At 39.1% G+C, this 20,827-nt stretch overlaps 2 protein-coding genes across 3 annotated transcripts in view; one reads left to right on the forward strand and one right to left on the reverse strand.

Annotated features, from left to right (window-relative positions):
* gipc2 (GIPC PDZ domain containing family, member 2) overlaps nucleotides 1-15,328 on the forward strand; it is a 22,983-nt gene extending 7,655 nt beyond the window's left edge. Inside the window, exons 1-6 of one of the 2 annotated variants that reach the window (XM_074688140.1) lie at nucleotides 9,854-9,993; nucleotides 10,189-10,374; nucleotides 12,319-12,499; nucleotides 12,862-12,974; nucleotides 13,102-13,183; nucleotides 13,974-15,328. In XM_074688140.1, the coding sequence (XP_074544241.1) occupies nucleotides 9,928-9,993; nucleotides 10,189-10,374; nucleotides 12,319-12,499; nucleotides 12,862-12,974; nucleotides 13,102-13,183; nucleotides 13,974-14,125 (780 nt within the window). In that variant the 5' untranslated portion in view covers nucleotides 9,854-9,927 and the 3' untranslated portion in view covers nucleotides 14,126-15,328. Of the gene's footprint in view, nucleotides 1-9,853; nucleotides 9,994-10,188; nucleotides 10,375-12,318; nucleotides 12,500-12,861; nucleotides 12,975-13,101; nucleotides 13,184-13,973 lie in introns of those variants that run through there. The other variant, XM_074688139.1, reaches the window with a different exon arrangement.
* Nucleotides 15,329-15,391: 63 nt separating this feature from the next.
* txndc12 (thioredoxin domain containing 12 (endoplasmic reticulum)) lies at nucleotides 15,392-20,062 on the reverse strand. The gene is made up of 7 exons (XM_074688141.1): nucleotides 19,896-20,062; nucleotides 18,623-18,683; nucleotides 18,268-18,320; nucleotides 17,182-17,255; nucleotides 17,029-17,098; nucleotides 16,400-16,483; nucleotides 15,392-16,302 (listed from the first exon to the last, which is right to left on the reverse strand). The coding sequence occupies exons 1-7, from the start codon at nucleotides 19,993-19,995 to the stop codon at nucleotides 16,223-16,225; spliced, it is 522 nt and encodes a 173-aa protein (XP_074544242.1). The 5' UTR covers nucleotides 19,996-20,062; the 3' UTR covers nucleotides 15,392-16,222.
* Nucleotides 20,063-20,827: the final 765 nt, after the last annotated feature.

Below are 20,827 nucleotides of genomic sequence, written 5' to 3' on the forward strand. Positions count from 1 at the left end.
CCAGGACTATATGGCAGTGGTGCTTGGGCACACATTAACCATCATGAAAAAGCATGTTTGGTTGATTTTATTACCCTTTTTTCTATATTTGGCTTTGTTTACGATTCAAAGCCCAGCTGTTAAATCTTTCTGAGGTCTCTTGCGTCAAATTGGACAGTCCTGATTTGATGCACACAGACAGGATTTTGTAAATCCTTTGTAAACAAGGATTTACAAAATGTTAGCTTCATAGCATAATTGCCTTAGTCATTTTTCAGTGTTTTTAGAAAAGTGTTTTTTAATTATATGATATTTATTTATGTATTAAAGCTACATTTCATTGACTTAGACAATTTGCTATAAGACTGACAAAATTCATTTTCTGTCTAGCAGCAACTTCTTTGATTTTTCTGGATTTATTTTTCAAACCATTTTATTTTTCATCCAATTATCTATCAATCACTTTGCCATGATCAGGTTTTTCTTAAGGTTTATAAAACATTCAAAATTGAGCTCAAAATGTGTTAAGTCTTCAAAGGGATGATGATTTAAGAGACATGAAGCATTTCCATCTCATCTCCTTCAAGTACATGATGAGTGGGAGTTATTATCATGAGACGTGGGATGATTTAGCTTATGTATAATCTTTTGTTCTCTCTATATCTTCAGTGTTATTTTCAAAATGTAGAAACCACCAGGATCAAACCGTGCGTCAGCCTTCATATAACAAAAACGACCAATTATGCCATAGCGATGCCAGATCACACACTCTTAGTCATCCTTTGACATGTTTCCAGTGAAAATGTGTGATCCTTGGTATTGCTTTATTCCCATATGTCCCGCATCAGCTTTCCCTTTTGTGACTGTGAACGCTGCAAGATACAAATGTAATGCAGAGAGTGATAAGTGAGGCTGCAGAAGGAGAGCCTGTGTATGTGTGTGTGTGTCTATGTGAGACTTCAGTGGATCTGTTCTAATAGGGATGTAAGTGTTTATCAACAGGGATGTGGAGGAAAGCGTTGTCATGGCACCGCATCATGTGAAGCAACATTTGTGTCTCTGAGGATGGATGCGATTGTGGCGTCTAAACAACTACAGATTAAAAGAAAGAAACAACTGATTTGTGAAAATTATTTTATAGAGTTTGATCCACAACTATTGCACAGTCCTTTTCTATAACTATATCATTTTTCAGCCCAAGTTGGAGCATCATTAAGTCAACACATGCACAGTTAATCCATAGACTGGATGTAGTGTCCATGACATCACTGATCTGTTTCTGATGCAGAGATTTGAAGCCCACCGTTGTCAGAGGCCTTATTGGTCATACTAATCTCAACCTAGCTAGTAAAAACAGCTTTTTCTTTTTTTGCCTTGGTGTGTGTGTGTGGTCTCTGGTGTTTCTACAGCCAACTTACCAGAGGAGTCTTAAAGAACTGCATTTTTTAACACTTCCACATGGGCTTCATTTCTCATGGCTGGAGGTTGCAGCTAGGTTAAGTCTCAACAAAGTCACTTTTTCTTGATTCTGTCACAGCTGCTGAACCAGGCTGACTTCAGTAACTTTGACTCATTTTATAAGAGAGTTTGAATTAAAGGGGACATGCCATGCTGATCCCTGATTTAATACTTACATATAACGTGATAAATTTGAAAACAAGACCTTTCACCCCCTGAATTGTCAAAAAATTAGATATTGTATTTTTTCTGATATCCTAGAACGAGATTTGATGCCTCTGAAAATAGGTCATTGACATTTGGCCGCGAGATTTCAACCTTCATGACGACACGAGGATCCTTTCTTTTTATTGGAGTAATCTGATAAAGCAGCTCCTCCTCCGTGATGTCAGTTAGTCACACAACCGCCACCAAGGGATACACCCACAAAGAGCCAAGTATAAACAAAGCTCCCTACTAGCTCTGGCTAACTTGACTAAGTACTGGATGCAGGGACTCTACTCTGCTGAGCAGCTCGGCTTTACATGGTGAATTAGCAGTTAAATCACTGTAGTTTTAGCAGACATCGTAATACTTGTGAGACTGTGATATTTGCATGCTTGTTCTAACATGCACTGTGAACCTGGACCACAATAATACTGCGGTAATAACATAGTGACAAACTGACGGTTGAGGCGATCTGTAGACTACACTTTCAGCATGATGGATAAAACAGACAGAGAAAAGTGAAGGAGCAGGGTGGAGCCCTGTTATAGAAATAGTTTATTGGTGAAGTCTGCCTATATTTCCACGTATAAACTATACATGTTACAGTATCGGTTTGACTCACCACACTGAAGCGTCCTGAGATGATCTGTGTCGAGGTGGATTTTCTTCCTCCTGAGCCATTTTATTAGTGCTATCAATGCCTTACGGTGAAGTTTTGGCAAACAGCAAACTCGCTCGGTCTGCCCCATTCAGTGTGGCTATTTTGTAAATACTGCCATGCTGCAAAAACCGCCCCCTGGCTCTACCCCCTCCGCCCCTCTGATAGAACTGACCAATCAGAGCACAAAGGGCTGTGACGTTGCGAGGTTACTGGAGGTCATTCTCGAAACGGAGCGTTTCAACGAGATCTTCAGAATGGTCTAAAATGAGAATATTGAGAACGCTATTGTGGGGAACTGAAGGAACTAAATGACTTGTACTGAGGGCAGAAATGCTTTACAGGCATATTAGTCTGGCATAGTGAAAAGGAGAAACAAGCATGATATGTCCCCTTTAAATCATCAGTGTTTGTCTTTGTCCCTGGACTGAGAGTCATTTTTAAGTAATTATTTAATCCTTTGCAATTTATCATAGGTTCACACTGGAGCATACATTTAAGTAGGATATTTTAAGGAGGCTGGCTGTCTTTGTGTGACCATGCTGGAGTAACTTCTCATGTAGAAATGAGCGTTTAATCTTTCTCCCAAACACAAGAGCTCCATTCGCAAAAAACTAGAAAAAGCTGGTGAAAAAAAAGTGAGCTCCGTCATGGCAGCTGCATCCACTTCTTCTGTTGCATTTATTGTACACTTAGACTCTATGCCTGAATGGTTTTCAGTCTAAAGTGCTGCCCTGTAGTCCACTCAGCATGTGCGGCATTGTGAACAATGTTTATTAACTGGCTACCCTAACTGTAACTTTCTAATTAGCATCATTCACCCATGAAAATCATTCATAGAAACAAATTTTTCCATTAAAAGGAAAGGAAACTGTCCTGAAACAGCATTTCCACCTTATGGAGTCTGCTTTGTTGTCACAGGTAATAATTCAAAACGTCAGAGGACTGCTCTTCAGCTCCTGTCAGCCTTTTTTCTTTGCTGTCATGTTGCATCGTAAAATCTCCCGCCTGAAACATTGCGCAAGAGCATTTCTTTGTTTTTCTGTGACGTGGGACTCGTTGGATATAATGAGAATGTAGTGACTGCTCACTGATCATAAACATTAGTTTCTTCTTCACCACATCAGCTCAGGAACGTAATGATTTTTGTGGCTCATTTGCTACAGCCTTTGCATAATGTCTCTTCGAGCCATGTTTATCAACCAGCCTTCAGTTATGTTTCTACATAATCTCACATCCGCAGTTTGGTAAATGATTACAGCGGCTGTAATGCTGATGAATGTGATATCCTGTTGAACACTGAGCCACGCCACAAAACACACAGCTTACATCAGCATTCCCTGTTAACTACTTAAAACACCTCACACGGTTATTACAGCAGGAGAAGACAGAGGATAGTAAAACATTAGTTCGGATCATTATGCTGCTTTTGTACTCACAAGAAACTCTTCTCCTCAAGCTGTTATGTCTTTATTTTTGTCTCTCCAACCCTTCTTTCCGCAGTTAAAGAGGCTCTAAATGGACAGAGCTTTAGTTGCCAAAGAAACAGGTTTTTAGAGCTCTTTATCAACATTTTTCAGCACAGGACATAAATCAGAGGGAGGCCTAATTATAGGCTGCATTTATGTATTCTCAACTTTCTTGAAACAGACTGGAGGAAGGATCTCTGCAGAGAATAAGTAGGTGGAGATTTTTAAGATTCAGTGGATTTGAGTCATTAAAAACAGTCCCTCTTCCAAAATGATTTAGAAAGTGGCTGAAAATAGATTTTGATGGCTTGCAAAACTTTGAGACCCCAAGACAATCAAATGTTCGAACTAATAAAGGTTAGTGGTATATTGAAAATGTGTGATTATTTTCAACCTAATGCCAGCAACAATAAAACACTAAAAATGTTGAGCAGTGAAAGACACCTGAGTGATTACCTCCCAACTAATAAGGTTGGTTTGTATCAGTTTAGTTACATCACTGGGCTTTCTGGAGAAACTGAGCCTCTGTGAAGGAGAGCTGGAGAGAGTTTCAGCCCTCTGTAAGAGACTGCGTGAGCAAATAGTTCAACACTTTAAAGTAGGGCTGTGACTTTAACATGTTAATTAGATTAATTAATTACACCGCACATTAACGCGTTTTAAAAATCAAGGCAAGATTAACTCATTGGCTGCCAGCCATTTCAGAGCATCTTGAACGATCTTTTAAGACCCAAATAATGTTTTCTATGACCATGTAAACACCAAAGTTAGTTAAGAAGAGTGGACTCTCTTCTTTTATGTCTCTCTTCCTGTTTTTGGTCCAAAAAATAGAAATTTCAAACTTTTTTGATCGCGTTCACCTCGGGTGCTCCATCCTTTGATCCTCTCCATGATCTCCGTCGACTTTCCTCACGATGGCGGCGCTCTTTCTCTCTGAACTACCATGACACATCCTCAGTTGGAGCGTGAGCTGCCTGAACTTTTCTGACTCGCAGCGTCTCGCTGTGCCTCTGTCATCTCACATTTCTCCTCATATCCATGCTGAGCTCTCATCCAAAGAGCACACCGCTGTCACCTACAGTAGTTTACGAGCAGGATTTTGATTGACAAGCTCCACCAGACTCCGCCTCCCTCAGCTGAAAAATAAATTTTACTTCTATAGATGCAGTAAACAGTAATCGAATGTCAATGGGAACTCAGACATTTTAATAAATATTGTCCAGTTGAAAAAAAAAAAGATTTACAAACCTTCTCTTTTTCGTGTGTTCATTTGCAGTAGTCATGCACTATAATTTTGTAATGCCCTAGAATTCAAATTCTTTATGTGGGGACCTTAAGCAGATATAAGATTAAAATGTGACTAATTAGATCAATTAATTACAAATCCTGTAAATAGTTAGATTATTTTTTAATCTCCTGACAGCACTATTTACCACATAATGGCTGATGAATGTACTTGAAAGTAGTGTCCACACGAAAAACATCTTCTGAACAAAATAACAAAATTTGTTGTTTAAACTTGTGTATGAGAATATTCAATGATTTAGTCTTCTACCAAAATGTGTTTGAATTGAAAAGTGTTGCTCTTGATGTTGAATATTGATGTGATTAAAATGTGATTAATTACGATTATAAATTACAAATGGCATAATTAATTCGATTATTTTTTTTAATCAAGTCCCACCACTACTTTAAAGATAAAGACCCTGAGTGTAACATTACTAAGCATTCATGGTTTTTATTATCTAAATTAAAGAAAAGCATAAAAAGAGTCAGAGAATCACTGCGCTGGTGTAGCAAAGCAGGTGAGGTTGCTTACTTATTTTGTTAGCTCATACTAAGCTTATGTTTTTGGCCCTAATGTGATAAAATGCATTTTCTGAAAGCACAAGAAGTACAGAAAGGTAGAAGGTGAAAGTTCTTCATTTCCCTCCATCACTTTGTTCTGATGAATAAAGCTGAAGTGAAAAGTGTGGCGTGATTAATCCAACAATCATCTGCTGGGCTGAGTCAGACAGACCGTGACACATCTCATCTCATCTCATTATCACGACAGTCACTAAACGACGGGTCACACACTCACCTCATATGTCCAACATTCGGCCTTTGTTTCTGTGAAGCTAACACCACAGATGTTTGAAGCCCCCCCTCCCTTCTCTGAGACTGAGACTGAGACTGAGTGGAGAATGTCTTGTGTCCATCAGTTTTCTGAAGAAATACAAAAAGCTGCCAAAGAGAGAGAGCTCTGTGCAGCGTGCTCTGTTTGGCTGAGGGTGTTGACAGCTGTAAGAAACACAAGTGTCAGTGGTAGCTTCTGCACACACCACCAGTATTATACCAAAATCAATCTGGCTCTGCTCGTGGGAAGAGGTCTGTTGATATATTTTAGAAGTTATGTAAACATAACACGTGGTGCTGATAAATGTTTATGTTTTCAAAGATGCTTATCAGTTTTATCAGGGAGGGTTTTAATTCAGACATAAATACAACAACTCAACTCTCAGGTTTTAATCACAAGCACAAACTATTTTTTCCAACTAATTTGTACAGTTGTGAGAAACAAAAGTCAAGGATTTAAGGTTTTTATTTGCCATTATGGACTAACAGTCCAGACACATAGGAATTCTTGTGCAGGGTTCTCCCAGAATCTGATGTATGAAAACTTAATTAAAGAAAATAAAACATTTTTAATAAAGAATATGACAAAAACACCATACAAGGGCAGTAATATGTACAGAAACAGATGATGATGTGTACCCAAGAAGTGTGATATGTACACAATACATACACAATGATTTAGATATAATACAGTTGGTGATATGAACCATAGACTGTATGAAACATGGACTTAGTCTCTACTACATTTCACCATTTCACTGATACTGTGAAATGAAGCTAATTTGTGTACGCAGCCACATTGGATGTGACTCCATTTTTGAGTTTCCTTTCAAACAAACTGTCAGTCACATGACCTGAGCTGTGTCACTGATTGGACAATCAGATGGCCCTTATAACTTCTAAACTGCTGAGTTAGAACAAAAATCACTCACAGTACAGTGTGTGCCAATAGAGAAATCAGCATTTCAGACCCAAGCCGTTTTTTGAACTTGGCTGTAAAAATACTTTTTAATGCCGTAAAGGTCATTTTTTTGGCTTGGTGTATACACAGGGTGTCCGCGGGGTCTTAAAAAGTATTAAAAGTTGATAAATCAGTTGTGGGAAAAATTAAGGCCCTTAAAAAGTATTAAAAAGTCTTAATTGTAATGTTATGAGGTATTAGATTTTATTGGTATTCAAGCTTTGACTCCAAAAGTATCCATGAATAGTTATTTTCCTCCTTACAAACTAACCTGACACGCCAGACAGTTTCATATATCTGCCACGGAAAAAGTCCATCTAGTTCGAAAATGTTTTCAGGGTCTGAACCTTCAAAAATAACAAGACCTGGTAATTGGATGATCATTTTGCTCGTCACACTCATCACAGACCAGCGTGAGGATCTAGAAAAAGCTTCAGCATCTCAAAATATTTCTCTCTAGATCATAAGAGTTTCTCAACCCTCCTGAGGAAATATCTGACTTTTGAGGACCTGGGATCTTGGATTCTTGCGATTTAGAGAAAGCTTTCCCTGATATCAGTTGTTTTGGAACAAATTTTCTTTGATCAAATCACATTTTAACTGGATACAGCGCAATGAAATAAGGGATTTATCAATACAGTTACATGACAACAAGCAAAGTTGTAATTTTGTGAGGCGCGGGCTATATGTAGCGCTAGCAGCCCAACATATCCGTAGGCTAATGTGACGACAAACTCAGTTTGTACAGTAGTTTAGTAGCTGTCCGTATGTAGCGCTGATAAAAAGCAAATAACACAATCTCAAGCGCATGTCCTAAATTTTGACAATGATGAAATAAAATTCTTTGGGTTTTTTTCTGCAAGTTGGCCTTGAATAACCACTGTTACTTGTTGTGGGAATGGGAATGTCAGTTAACCTGCCTTTAGTTTCATTTATTCTTTCAAGCTTTATTCCTTGTCAGCTCACCTAATTTATGTTAAAATGCAAACTACAACTGTCAAAGATCGTCTGCTAACAACAGCTTTAAGTCAGGATAAGATCTTAAGACTTTTTGAAAGGTTTTCTAAAAAGTCTTAAAAAGGTAACCTCAGCATATACCCTGATACATGACTTCTGGTCTTTCTGCAGCCAGCCTCAAGTGGATTCTAGATGAACAGCAACTTTTAGCACTTCGGCATAGGCCTCATTTATCCAAACCGGATGTTTCCCCTTGATATGAACTCAAGAATTTAAGGAGGTTTATATAAGAATATTGCACGGATAAGAAGGAATATATTTTCCACAGTCAGAGTTTTGCACATTTGTCAGAGGGATTTTACAGATAGCACTCTATCACAGATTGCACATGACAAGTGAAGTGAAGTAGAGCTGGGTTATTTTTACTCATGTCCTGTAGTTAGTGTTTTGCCATCAGTCTGACTGTGGCAGGGGAGAAACTGTGGCGATGCTGAATTTTAGAAGCAGTGGATTTCAGTGATGATTTGTAAATGTTATGCATGACTTTGACATGCTGGTTGGGGGGCCTGGGTATAACAGCCATGCTTTCACACCATTTTCATGAAGTCAAGTGAAGTTTAAGCGAGCTCTCAGCTCCCATCAGATTATCTGGTGTCAATTTAACGGCTTTTTGGAGTCAGGACGATATTTGGCGAGTTGAAGCTGATGGTCCACTTTTTTATTTTCTTACTATATTGCACGTCATCATTGCTTCATTAAACATTTGAATCCCTTGTCTGATATTATTCAGATTTTGTGCAGGCCAAATAAAAATGCACTGATGGTGGCTCCAAACTTGTTTAAACTTCCCTTTAATTTTCTTTCCTCTCCTTAAAGTGTTGACCCATGAATAACTCTGCCTCAGGTGATGCTGAACAGACTGCTCAGCCGCTCTCCTCTCTCTTGCCCTTTTCCCATGTGCTTATCGAGGTTTCGCTGAGTGTGGCGCAGGCTGTGGGAGGTGTAGTATCTGCTGTTGTGAGTCAGGTCGTGGAGACGAGAGGCAGTCACTGCAGCATGTGACGCTGCTCCTTCCTTCTCTCCCCCTCCTCAGCGGCGTGAACACGCTGCGGCTGTCAGCCCAGCAGGAGTAGAGGAGTGCAGCGTCGCACACAAGCAGCTTAATGTAGTCAGCAGCCTTGGTAACCGGGTGTAGGCGTCTGCTGCTGTTCCTCCCACTTGCTCTTGGGTAAAGCCCTGGCCTGGGGGGTGGGGGGCATGGGAGGGGGTCTGTTATGGAAAAAGAACGTAGGAGAGCCATCAGTGGAGCTACAGTACACCCCCTCTCTACCTGCTCCTCTCCTCCATACCCCCTCTTATTCAGCCCTGCTCCTCTAGTGGCCTCCCTCCATTATAACCCCATTCTTTTATAGTCCGGTAACCCACAGCAACGCATGAGGCCTTGTCTGCTAATGTGAGTGTGTGAACAGCGCCTGTTGGTACACAAAGAAAAAGGCCTAAACCATGCAGGCCTTTGCTGCCAGAGCCTGATTGGTGCACAAAGTTCATCCTCCTCATGGACCAGTACCAATCAGTCCCTGAAGTCAGCCACTTAATCCTGGTGTGGTATTTCTTCTTCTTTGGCTCAATGTTTCTGAAAGCTTCACTAAGAAACTGATTCCACAATAGATGCAGAACATGCATGTGGGCATCACTCTGGGTAAATATAAATTACAGTTGAGGTTAATAATAGCTTCCCTGTCTATCGAGGTGAGTTCCAGAGGAATAAATGATTCACATCCTGCTGTCTCCTCCTCCTCCTCTTCCTGGGTTTCACCGTCCAGCCTCTGTTTAAAGCGCCATTAAAGCAGGCCGTTTGTGTATCGTGTTCCTACTGATCACATTTCCTTCTCTGTGCGCTGCCAAGACTCGGCAGGCAGCCACAAGGTGTGAGGCCAGATTTAAAAATCTCTGGCACAGGAGGAAAAGTAACCCCCCCCCCTCTTGTTGGCTTTGTCGCAGCCTGCGTTGGACACTGTTGAGATGCACAGACACATCACACTCTGATGACACTGCAGGGTTGGAAGAGGACGCAGCTGGTGCAGCATTTCTCTGATGATGCTTGTGTTTAACATACAGAGATGCTGAGCTCTGTCAACTTCACTCAGACTGTTTCATCTTTGAATCTGTTTCTGACTGTGTTTGAGGTATGCTGACATACCTGAGGTTATCCTTTACAGTGAAGCCTCTTTTAATAGTTCTCCCCTCAGTGATGAATAATCAACAGTGTGCTGTCATTGCACTGAGTGCCTATTGTGATGCCTTTTCACAGTTTATCATGCGTCTGACAACTTTGTTTTTCAATGTGGTGTTAATCCCCTCCACTTTATGACTGTGTACAGATCCTGTTTTGCACTCTCAACACCCACAAGATTGACATGGACAAGCTGCTGGGGGGCCAGATTGGCCTAGAGGATTTTATCTTCGCCCACATTAAAGGGATCAAGAAGGAGGTGGAAGTTTACAAATCCGAAGATGCTTTGGGTCTCACTATCACTGACAACGGGGCGGGATACGCTTTCATCAAGGTAAGACGGCAAAGAGTCCTCTACTCATCACACATCAACAAGTAATGGTTTGGGGTTTTTTGCACCAAGACAGGAAAAAATCATGTCAGGGAGATAAAATGTTAGCAGCAGAGAGCATTAAACTGCACCTAGAGACAAAAAAAAAAATATTTCATCCTTCACTTTAACAACATCTGACCTTTCTGTGAGAAGGTAATTTCTGTTGTCAAAGTTTTGGAAGACCACAAAATTAATTGAAACTAGTTTCAGTGTCTAATTAGGACTGAGGGTTTGCACATGGCAGATATATATTTTTCACTTTATTAAAGTCAGCAGGGACATAGGCATAGATACAAATGTAAACAACATTGTTCCTTCTTGTTTACCAACCCTGAAATACTATTTTTTCTTACAAGGGCTTTGCCAATTTTTGTTCATTTATTTATTGACTTATTTTTTTATTTTAATTTATATATTGATTTTCCCTATTTATTTATTTTTCATTATTATGCTATTTATCTTTTTTATATTTATTTATTTATATTTATTTATTTATATTTATTTATTTATTTATTATTTATTTATTTATTTATTTATTTATATTTGTTCATTTATATTTATTTAGTTAGTTAGTTAATTAATAAATTACTTTGTCTTTGTAACTGTCCAGCTGCAAAACATGTTTCAATTTTACTTAAAAAAAATTTAAATACAAAAAAAAAAGAAAATTATTTCAGCGTGTAAGGAGTTTAAGTCTTGTTTGTGAAGCGCGCTGTATCCAACACCAGAAATGTTGACCTTTGAGATTTTGGAAAGATACAAGCAGAAAACTGAATTGAAATCTCAATAATATTTCTTTCCCCAGCCAAATGTTTGTCAGAGTACTGGGTAGTTATCTTTGTTTATTTCTTCCATACTGGTGCAACTAACAACTATTTCAGTGTCATTATGCAGATTTTTATGTGAGTATGAAATAACTAAATTTTAGTTCCTATCAGATGTTTTCTTGTCTCGTTAAAATAAAAAAAATCAAGCATAGTGGATTAGCAGTCGTATTGTATTAGCTATAGTAGAAGTATGAAAGTCTGCTTCTAAAGTGATTCATGCTTCACATACAAAGTTTCCCAGTCTCTGTGACTTACTTTAAAAGAAACAGTCGTTCTTTCAGCTCTATCCCTGAAAGCTTGTTTAAGTATTCATGGCTTCAGAGGAACTTTCTGATCCCTTTACAAAACAGCACTTGGTAAATAGGCTGCTGTATTCAAAGTATTTATGCAAAGCTGCTTTCATAATGGAGAAAAATAATAACTCAACCTGGTATGTCGCCTCTGCTGATGTAGACGGGTGTAAGGAGCTTATTCGTTCCCGGTCATCTCTCTCTAGCAAAACAGAGTGCTCGTGTGTGCCATCATGTGACGCCCTAACAGCACTGCACCCACACACCCTGACAGGGTTTGTGACACACTGAGTGTGGCCTTTGAAACCAGGGAAGAGATGCTGCAAAACGTTTTTACAAGCGTTGTACAGCTCAGTGTCGCTGATCCAAACTAGCTCTGTGTAATCCATTCAATAAAACAGTTACACTCCCAGATATTTAGTGTTGACGACTATGGAGCAGAAAAATCAGAAATTACTATTGCAATTTTCAAAAACTCACAGATTTGTTGACACCCCTTAGCCTTTAGAGATTACTTATTTGCATTTTCAATTTTTTTTTTTAAATTAAAATATCATAAAGTGTGGAAGATGTATGGCCATGCTTACATCGTGATCAGTAAACTTGTTTTACATCTTTGGACTCAAAACAGGAAGCAGTGATCATCTGGGGTAACATAGTGACAGAGTAAACGTTATTTGAACTCTTGTGGTTTGTTTCTTAATTATTTTTACTTCTCTTGGAAATCCTTCAGACAAATCTCTTCTTTAATGTTCACTTAACCAATTCTCTTTCTCGTATCTGTTCAGCGCATCAAAGAGGGCAGCGTTGTGGACGCAGTGAAGGTCATCTGTGTGGGCGACCACGTGGAGTGCATTAACGGGCGTAACATCGTGGGGACACGGCATTATGAGGTGGCCCGCATGCTGAAAGAGTTGCCCAAAGACAAGTCCTTCACGCTCAAGCTGGTGGAGCCCATGAAAGCCTTCGGTGAGTGTGAAACAGGAAACCGTGTAGGTGATGCAGAAACATCAGGCAGCATCGACGTGTTACATAACTGACCCACTCTGAGAGGACGACACATTCACCTTCAAGGTCGGCATATGACAGAGACACGTTTGTTGCCGTGTGTCTCAGCATGTGGGCCTGGGCAGCAGGGGAGCATCATCTGCATAAGAAAACAGTAAAATGCATTTTTCCTGAAGGGCAAAACATGCTCTTCATCATCATCATCTTCACCACTCGCATGTGCTTCTGTGGAGATGAAAACATGTTGGTTTGGTAAAGGAATGAGTGGATTTAATGACAGGTGATTTTGTTTTCTATGATGTGGTTTCCTCTTTGATTGGCAGAAATGCTGGAGCCAAGGTCAAAAGGCGCCAAACCAGCCGGCGACAACAAGATCGCCAACGGGAGGGGGACTCTGAGACTCCGCTCAAAGGGCCCGGCCACTGTGGAGGAGGAGGTGCGCCTCATTGAGTCTTGTTGTTGTGGTTGATTAAGTTTAATGATGAGGCAGTCTGTGAATTTAGATTAAAATATGATAAAAGTGGGAAACTGGATCAATTATAAATATTTTTTTTGTTTTGTAGCCAACAGAATTCGAGGAGAAGGCGGTGCAGAAAGTGGATGACCTCCTGGAGAGCTACATGGGCATCAGAGACACTGAGCTTGGTGAGTAGAAATTCAGATACTCGTCCTGTAATGATTTGCCTTTGCATTCCTATTTATTTTTGTACAGTAAATGCCTTTAAATGTTCTATTATCTTGTTTTCTTATGGTAGAACTAATGCCCAGGCTGCAACTTCACTCGTTTTGTTTGAAGAAACATCTAAACAGATCTGTGTCATTGCTAAGACTTCCCAGATCATTTGAAAGTCAAATGATTCAGGTTTTTGTTTGGGGATTTTATTTTTCTTTGTGTCAGCAGTGAGAGGTAGTTTTTTATGTCCAGTGTGAATTTCGAGCAGATTATCAGCTGGTTTCATACCCGAGTCTCAGCCAGAAGCCCCGGCCTCAGAAAGCCCCATCAGTGACCTCAGTCTGTATGTTAATCCTCGATTTAGTCACACAGCATTCCCAGCTCAAACCGGGTGAGAAAAATGTCAGTGCTAAAACTAAGTAGCTAGCACGGTATCCTCACCTCACTCCAAGGAGGACCAAGGTTTGCTCCTAATACCTGAGGATGGATTAAATGCATATACTTAATCTCCCTACAGGGGATCAGCAGAGAATAACTTAACAGAGAGGGTGTGAATCACGCCAGGACACACCTCTGCTGCCAGCAAAGCATGTGGTTCTGGCACTGTGTGAAAAAAGTGTCATAGAGAGTGGACTGTTGACATTTGATAGAGCACCTCAGATTAAACATGTTGATAGATAAAAAATCTAAAGAAATAGATACAGACTTAAAAGTTTGGTTTATGGCTCAGGTATTCATAAAATTGTCCTCCTCTTCCTCCAGCTGCTACGATGGTCGAGGTCGGTCGTGACAAGAAGAACCCAGATGAATTCGCCATGGCGTTAGATGAGACCCTTGGAGACTTCGCCTTTCCTGATGAGTTCGTGTTTGACGTCTGGGGGGCCATAGGAGATGCCAAGCAAGGAAGATTTTAAGCCCACCTCTGCCTCCACGATCCAAAACAACACACACTCCTCTCCTCTCCCTCATCACACCTCATGTTATCCTCAAAACCCAACTGGACAGAATGCGTGAATTAATTCTTTTAACTCTGGTTTTACTTGTTGCAAAAGGTAAGGAATGTCTCCAGCATCAAATCCAGTCCCCTTGGTTTCCAGAAGGAATCTAACATGTCAGCGCTTCAGTGTAATCGCATTAAGACGTCCATGAAATGTGGAATGCAGTTTGCAACACAGACCTGTCTCCTGCACGCTCAGGATTCCAGATGTTGTTTAAACCTTTTTTGTACACCGCGTTGAGACGAGATCACACGATGCAGCTGCATCTTAGGAGCTTTTGATGCTGATCAGACATCAGAGCAGAGTCTACACTGGCCTAATACTTTGGTAATGAAACGTTTCCTGAACGTCTTATATTTGAAAACAATCACTCCGTTTTAATCTCCCTTGCTAGCTGTGTCCTTTTAAATATACAGATGTATCACACAGCTTTTTATAGTTTTTATATGTGAAATGTTGCTGATTTTACAGCAGCAACATGGTGTAATTAGTGTAATTATAGTGATTGTAGCAATGTATTTCCCTCCCTTGTTATTTGTATTTCCTACTGGACTTTTTAAATGACCTGATAGAGTTAAAACACCGGAGCTCTGGCTGCTGTCACTTTTTAAGGTTTCTTAACTCTGTCATTATCTCTGTGCCCTTAAACATCTCAGCTTGAGCCTTTTTGTCCTCCAGATCAATTCAGAGAACAAGTTTTCTTTCACTGCCTTTAGACACGTTTGAGGACACAAACATTTCTTTTTAGCTTCTCAGAGTCTGAAAACACTGTAAACATGTCACTACTTGGATTTACTTAGAGATATATGCTTATTTTTCTGTAATTTATTATGTCATGAAAATCAAATGCTGTAACAGATTTTTTTACACTGAGAAGTGGCAGAGTTTGAAAGATGCGTCTTTGCTCGTTAAGCCATTTGACAGGCTGTGTCTGGAATGGGATCATTTGCAATCCAATGTCTTAAATGAATGCATGCGACTTATTGTAAGTGCACTATTTGAATCACTGTCAAACTGAGGTTAAATAGTGACTTGATTCTTGTCATGTACCGATGCTGGCTGTTTGCCGCTGTTTCATATTGTTTGACAAACCATAAGGGATCACTATTGTTGAATAGACAATAAAATTTGATATACTGTTATCACAGCTGTGTTGAGATGAATGCACCTGAGTCAGAAACAAACCGTTCAGTAGAACAAACTTTATTTGCACACTTGGCTGTGTACATGTATAAAATACACCAAGACACTTAACCAATGTTTTCATCCCTCATTCAAAGATTTTAACAAAAAAAAAGAACTGAGAATTGTCACTTCACGAGCCGCAAAACAAACCCAGAACAGGAGAACACAGTCAGAACGAAAGAAGCACAGAAAGTGGCGGGAGTAAATAAACGTGGAGAATAGAAATCATGTTACAGTGCTTGATTAATAGAGACACATTTATGTTAACAGACTGTAGAGGATCTTTGGAAGCACGTCACTGTAGGTAACAAAATATTTATCCTGACTACCGTGAAGTATGGCTGCTGTTGGGTTAAAACATACTTTTACAGGTTACAGTGAAAGAAACAGTTGACACAAACTAAACTTCATCATTTCTAAAAATCTCATGTGAAAAAGGAGGCAGTTACCCGTTAAAACTTGGCTTCATCTAGATGATTCCAGCAACAGCATACAGAAGTGAAGGTTAACTGTTAACTTGGCTAGTATGACTTGGTTATATCCTCTACAGAGAGTAAGTACAGTACATGGCACTTCATTAATTACAAATGTACATCTTTGAAACAGAAACCATGATTGGAAAATGAGAAGAGTTATACAAAGAAACCCGACAAAAAGAACGACTCAAGCACCGTTTGATGGTTTGCTTGGTTTGATGAGCGAGACGGAGCCTCACTGCCGTAATTTAGTGTTTTCATATAGATTTTTTTGGGATGAGAGAGTGCTCTGCAGCTCAGGCTCAGGTAGAAGAAGAGTAGCCCTTACAGCCTGATGCCCGTCTCCACCTCCTCACAGCTCGTCTCCGGTGTGACCCATCTTGAAGGCGTCGCCTGTCAGCCTCTCTTGAGCCTCTTTCATGCCGGACACAACTGAGCAGAAGATGAAGGAGAAAAAATCTGGTTATCAGACCACACATAAAAAGAATTAGCATTTCTAAAGTCTTCATCTACCCCAACATCTTATTACCTTGGTCTGCGTTGCTGTAGAAGTACTTGTACTGTGGATTGCCGTTCTTGTTGGTGATTTCAGGGTGGACTTTGCCGCTTGGATCTAAAAGCAGGTGAGAAGAGGAAATTAAAGGTTTACTATAGGAAAATAAAGGGTTACTCATACAATTTACATCTTTAATGGGCCATGGATTTTTTAAGCAGTTCATCTGTAAATTATTTTCAACACAGATTTATTTTTTGGACACTAAGTGAAACAAAAAAAAACAAGGATCACCCTTAACAACTCTTATCCTTGTATGAGCCCAATATCATACCCTGGGCTCAAACAAGTCCACTTCGAAAATGTGAACTATTCCTTTAAAATGTGAGCGTTCCCCTTGAAAACTTTTAAAGAATAGGATTGTAACATTTGATTTCTTTAACTCAAAGCTGTTCAAATAATTCCAGCTTCCTCAACAAGCAGTTTGTTTTATGTGTTACATCACAGCCGTTTTCCTCTCTATCAGTGGGAAAAAGCACACCACTGAAACTGAAATCCAGTGTTCTGAATCGTTATCAGACACCCCATGTTATCCAGACAGTGCAATCAGTGTCTCCAACAACGTGTTTACATCAATCTGACTCAACTCCCCCCACTCTCTGTACCGAGGAAAAGAATCCGAGGAATGTATCCTCCATCAGGGCTCAAGGCCTCGTCTTTTGGCTCCTCGTCGTCCTGTTCAAACAAGAGACAACGCGTGAGAACGGATCAAAACCACGCGATCATCAAACTTTAAATGAACAGATACTATTCCTTACCTCCAGGTTGATCATCACGAAGTTGTGAGCGAGTTCAGAGATTTCCTTGGAATCAGCAAATTTGGGTTTCAGCGCTGACAAGGAAAAATTGACAAAACATTTATCATTACTTTTCCGGCAGGTTATATGACCATTATTCTAAAACAGTGCGGATCCTGCTGCTTTGATGTGTGTTTTTATAAACGCACAGATTAAGGGCGTACTCGTGTTTATATATCTAAAGGGGATGTGGTTTGTTTTCAATGTAAATACAGGAGTGGCTCACCTTAAATAAAGAAAACATTTTATTTCCCAGCGGTGGTGAGTTCTTTGAAACTCAGTCAAGCAAAAAGCAGTCCTGTCTTTCAAATATCGAAGTAAAACTGATAAATACAAAAACTACATTACCCATAAGGCCTGTCATTTGAAATTAATTTGGTGTCAGTCCACTAAACCTAAGTCAGTGAGCATTACAAAATAATCGAGACAAACCATCTTTGCATTCTGTCAAATTACAGTCATGGCATTCTGCTGGTTTAATATCACACTGTTTTACTACAAAAAAAAGACAATTTTAATGTTTTGAACCAAAACTATGTTTTTCTCTTGTTGAAATACCTTCACCATTTTTTCTAAAAGTCACAAAAAGGATTAACGTTATTCTCTGATGTGTTCATGAGCCTGTAGTCATAATGTGGAGACAAACATGGACTCCTCACAGATGATGTGTTGAACTTAAGTGCTCAGTACCGCCAATACTTTATCTTGGAAACATACATCAATACAGAAACATCCCACAGTAATAGGTTTACACAAGTAAGGAATTATGACTCAACCTGATTAATAAAAATGTTACACATGACAACCTCACATGAACTTTTGTCTATTGTTTTTGCTTAATATGTTAATTAATTGCAAAACTTCCATTTGCATTTCTGACTGTGGATATTCACACCTTTTCCTATTTTGATATCAGTTCTCCTGATACTCCAAAATCCCTGTGACTGACTACACGGCTCTACAGGCAACATTTATGATTCTAAGTCATGGCTTTTATTCGAGAATGCTTTGAGGCCTTTTTTAAGTGAAAGGAAGTGAAAGTTTTACCTTTGCAGGCTCCACACCAGCTCTTGTGAATGATAAGCATGATTGGCAGCCCACTGTGAACGTAAACGCAAAAAAAACCAAAACATCTTTTTAACAATCAAACTGGACACAGAACACTAAACAGTAGACTCTCGTTTTTTCCTGCAACCATAGAAAATAAAATCAGAATTTGGAAATTGAAACACACAACGGCAGTATAAGCTAATGGTTTACATGAGAGTGCCAGTTTTCTCAAATCATTCGTAAAAATGTCAATTCTGCCTGTTTTCAGCCTCTGGGTAATAGTTGAATCAAAGGCAGCTCAGCGGGTTTACAGGAAGCATTTGTGGTATTTCAGCTCTCACTGTGAACTCACCTGGCCTCTGCTTCCTTCTTGCCATCATCCAGCGTCCTCCAGTGGATGTGATCTCCAAACCCTGCGGGGGAACAAAGTAATGAGTACACCAGCATTGTGTGACTGAAAATGAATTTCTACAACAGGGTGGGTCTGCCCTAAATAACACTGTCAAAGAGAAGAACTGAGAGGAAACTGTGTTAATGGTTGTAATTTAATATCAGTCAGCAGGAAAGAATGAGTTCAGCTCTGCTATCTGGAACTTCTGTTATGAGCAGATATGAGTAAAATCAAGTATTGAGACCAGTAATCAGTGCTGACGAAAACATATAAATATATATTACTCTCTCTTCTTATGAAGTAAAAAGTATGGTGCCTCTTTGACAAGTCAGTTATTCTGCAAAGTAATTTTAGTCGGTGTGCTCCTAATAACATTGCCTCTGGCTGTGGATTTAGATTATGGCACCAACAATAGAATAAAAAGTAAATATTGTTATAAATGATGTTGTGGCTCATTCTGTGACATCAATGTTAAGTTCAGATGTATTAGCAGCTTAAAACTTCTCACACAAGCTTTAACTTGACATTTAACCAGATAAATTAATTTAAATGACACTGGAAGAAAATAAAAGGAGGTCCCAATACAGCTAAAATTAGGATTTAAAATGTTAATTAAGAACTGTTGTGGAATACACTTAATTCCACTTTCATGATTCCCATATTGTGCCACACTATATAACTAACAATTTGCACGATTTAGTCTAGAGTGGAAAACTTTGAGTTTTCTTTTTCTTGTAACATTCTTAAAGTTACTAGCTTTTTCTCTTCTTCTAAAAAAAGCTTTCATTTATTCCCGTGTTAATTTAATTGTAAACGGTGTGAGGTTAAGCAGACTTCTGAACACTTTTCCCTCCATTGGATTGAATGCTAAAAACGATTTGCTCAACACCGTAACTAATAAAAAATATACTGTATTTTTGTTTTGACACATTTTTTGGTAGCTGGATCATTTATTTTCATTTCATACTTTCCATGGAATAACCTTAAGTAGACATACAGTTGTGAGATCATCAAACTTGCCTCACACTAAAGCCCTGGTCATCAGATTGACTGAACTACCAGTCCCGGACCACAGACTCCACATACAGTCTACGTCCAGGATTCAGACTCTGTGATCCAGGATGCGGCTACAAAGACAGTTAGCTTAGCTCTCCTCTGACTGAGGTAAAACGATCAATGAACAGGCACGAAACTACAAACAATGACCGTGAGTCAGCTCTAGATTAAAACTCACCTTTCCCATCGGCCGCTTCCACAACCTCATGAAAACATGTTACAGACAGCAAAATCTGCAGAGATGAAAATAAAACGATGTTTGCTAAAGACGTTTGCATTTTGACTGGCCTTGCTCCCCTCACAGCTGCAGTACGGCAACTGAACAAGTGACCCGGATGTAAAACCCGTACTCTTCAAAGTAAAATTAATGAGCTGTGAACTACGTTTTCCAATCTTTTATAATTCACAAAATCCACATTTTATTTTAATCATGGCCAATTTTACAATTAAATATTTATAAAACATCACCTTTTTCACATAGTACTTACACATTCGAATTATCTTAAAAGTTTTTTAAAAAATAACGTAATCTACGTCAATTATAGATATCCTTTGACAAAAGCAGTCGTTATTGGGAACATTTATTTTAATGTGTCATACCTCATTCTGTTATATATAATAATTCATGTATTTTCATCAATCCTGTTGATAATAAGTCTACTATACAATTTAACATATTTTAATCTTTTTTGAGATTTATCAACAATGGCATTAAAGTTCAATCTGTAACACAGGAATGTAAACGGCATGAGGTGCAGTCACACATTTAAGCTAAAATGATCACACAAAAAACTCTAAAGACTCCTTTATCATTGTGGTCCTATATGAGCGAATGAACAACAATGATTATTTTGGATGATTCTATCAGATTTCTATCATTCTACTATTATTCTTTAATTCTTATAATTTCAGCAGTTAAAGGAGTTTTAGTGCTAAAAGAAAATATGACTCCCTGACATCGCTACTCGATCATTTTAAATTTAAGAAATTGGCAAAATGAAGCCTGTGATAAACACAGGCAGGCAACAGCAGCATCACCAGCATTGGTTTCTAGCACAAATTCCTAGCTGAATTTAAGATAATTCCCGTATAAGGTATAAAAGACGGTTT

The sequence above is a fragment of the Halichoeres trimaculatus genome, unplaced genomic scaffold (assembly GCF_033239565.1).
Source record: "Halichoeres trimaculatus isolate MK-OKI-2021-1 unplaced genomic scaffold, fHalTri1.1 fHalTri1_scaffold_15, whole genome shotgun sequence".
Lineage (NCBI taxonomy): Eukaryota > Metazoa > Chordata > Actinopteri > Labriformes > Labridae > Halichoeres > Halichoeres trimaculatus.

Bases quoted from the DNA above. Each gene is read 5' to 3' on its own strand.
- txndc12 (XM_074688141.1), bottom strand. From the start codon at position 19,995: ATGCAAACGTCTTTAGCAAACATCGTTTTATTTTCATCTCTGCAGATT. The intron at 17,256-18,267 runs GTAAAACTTTCA...TTTCCTTGTCAG, and splicing joins CTGGTGTGGAGCCTGCAAAG to CGCTGAAACCCAAATTTGCT. The intron at 16,303-16,399 runs GTAATAAGATGT...TCTTCTGCTCAG, and splicing joins CTACAGCAACGCAGACCAAG to TTGTGTCCGGCATGAAAGAG.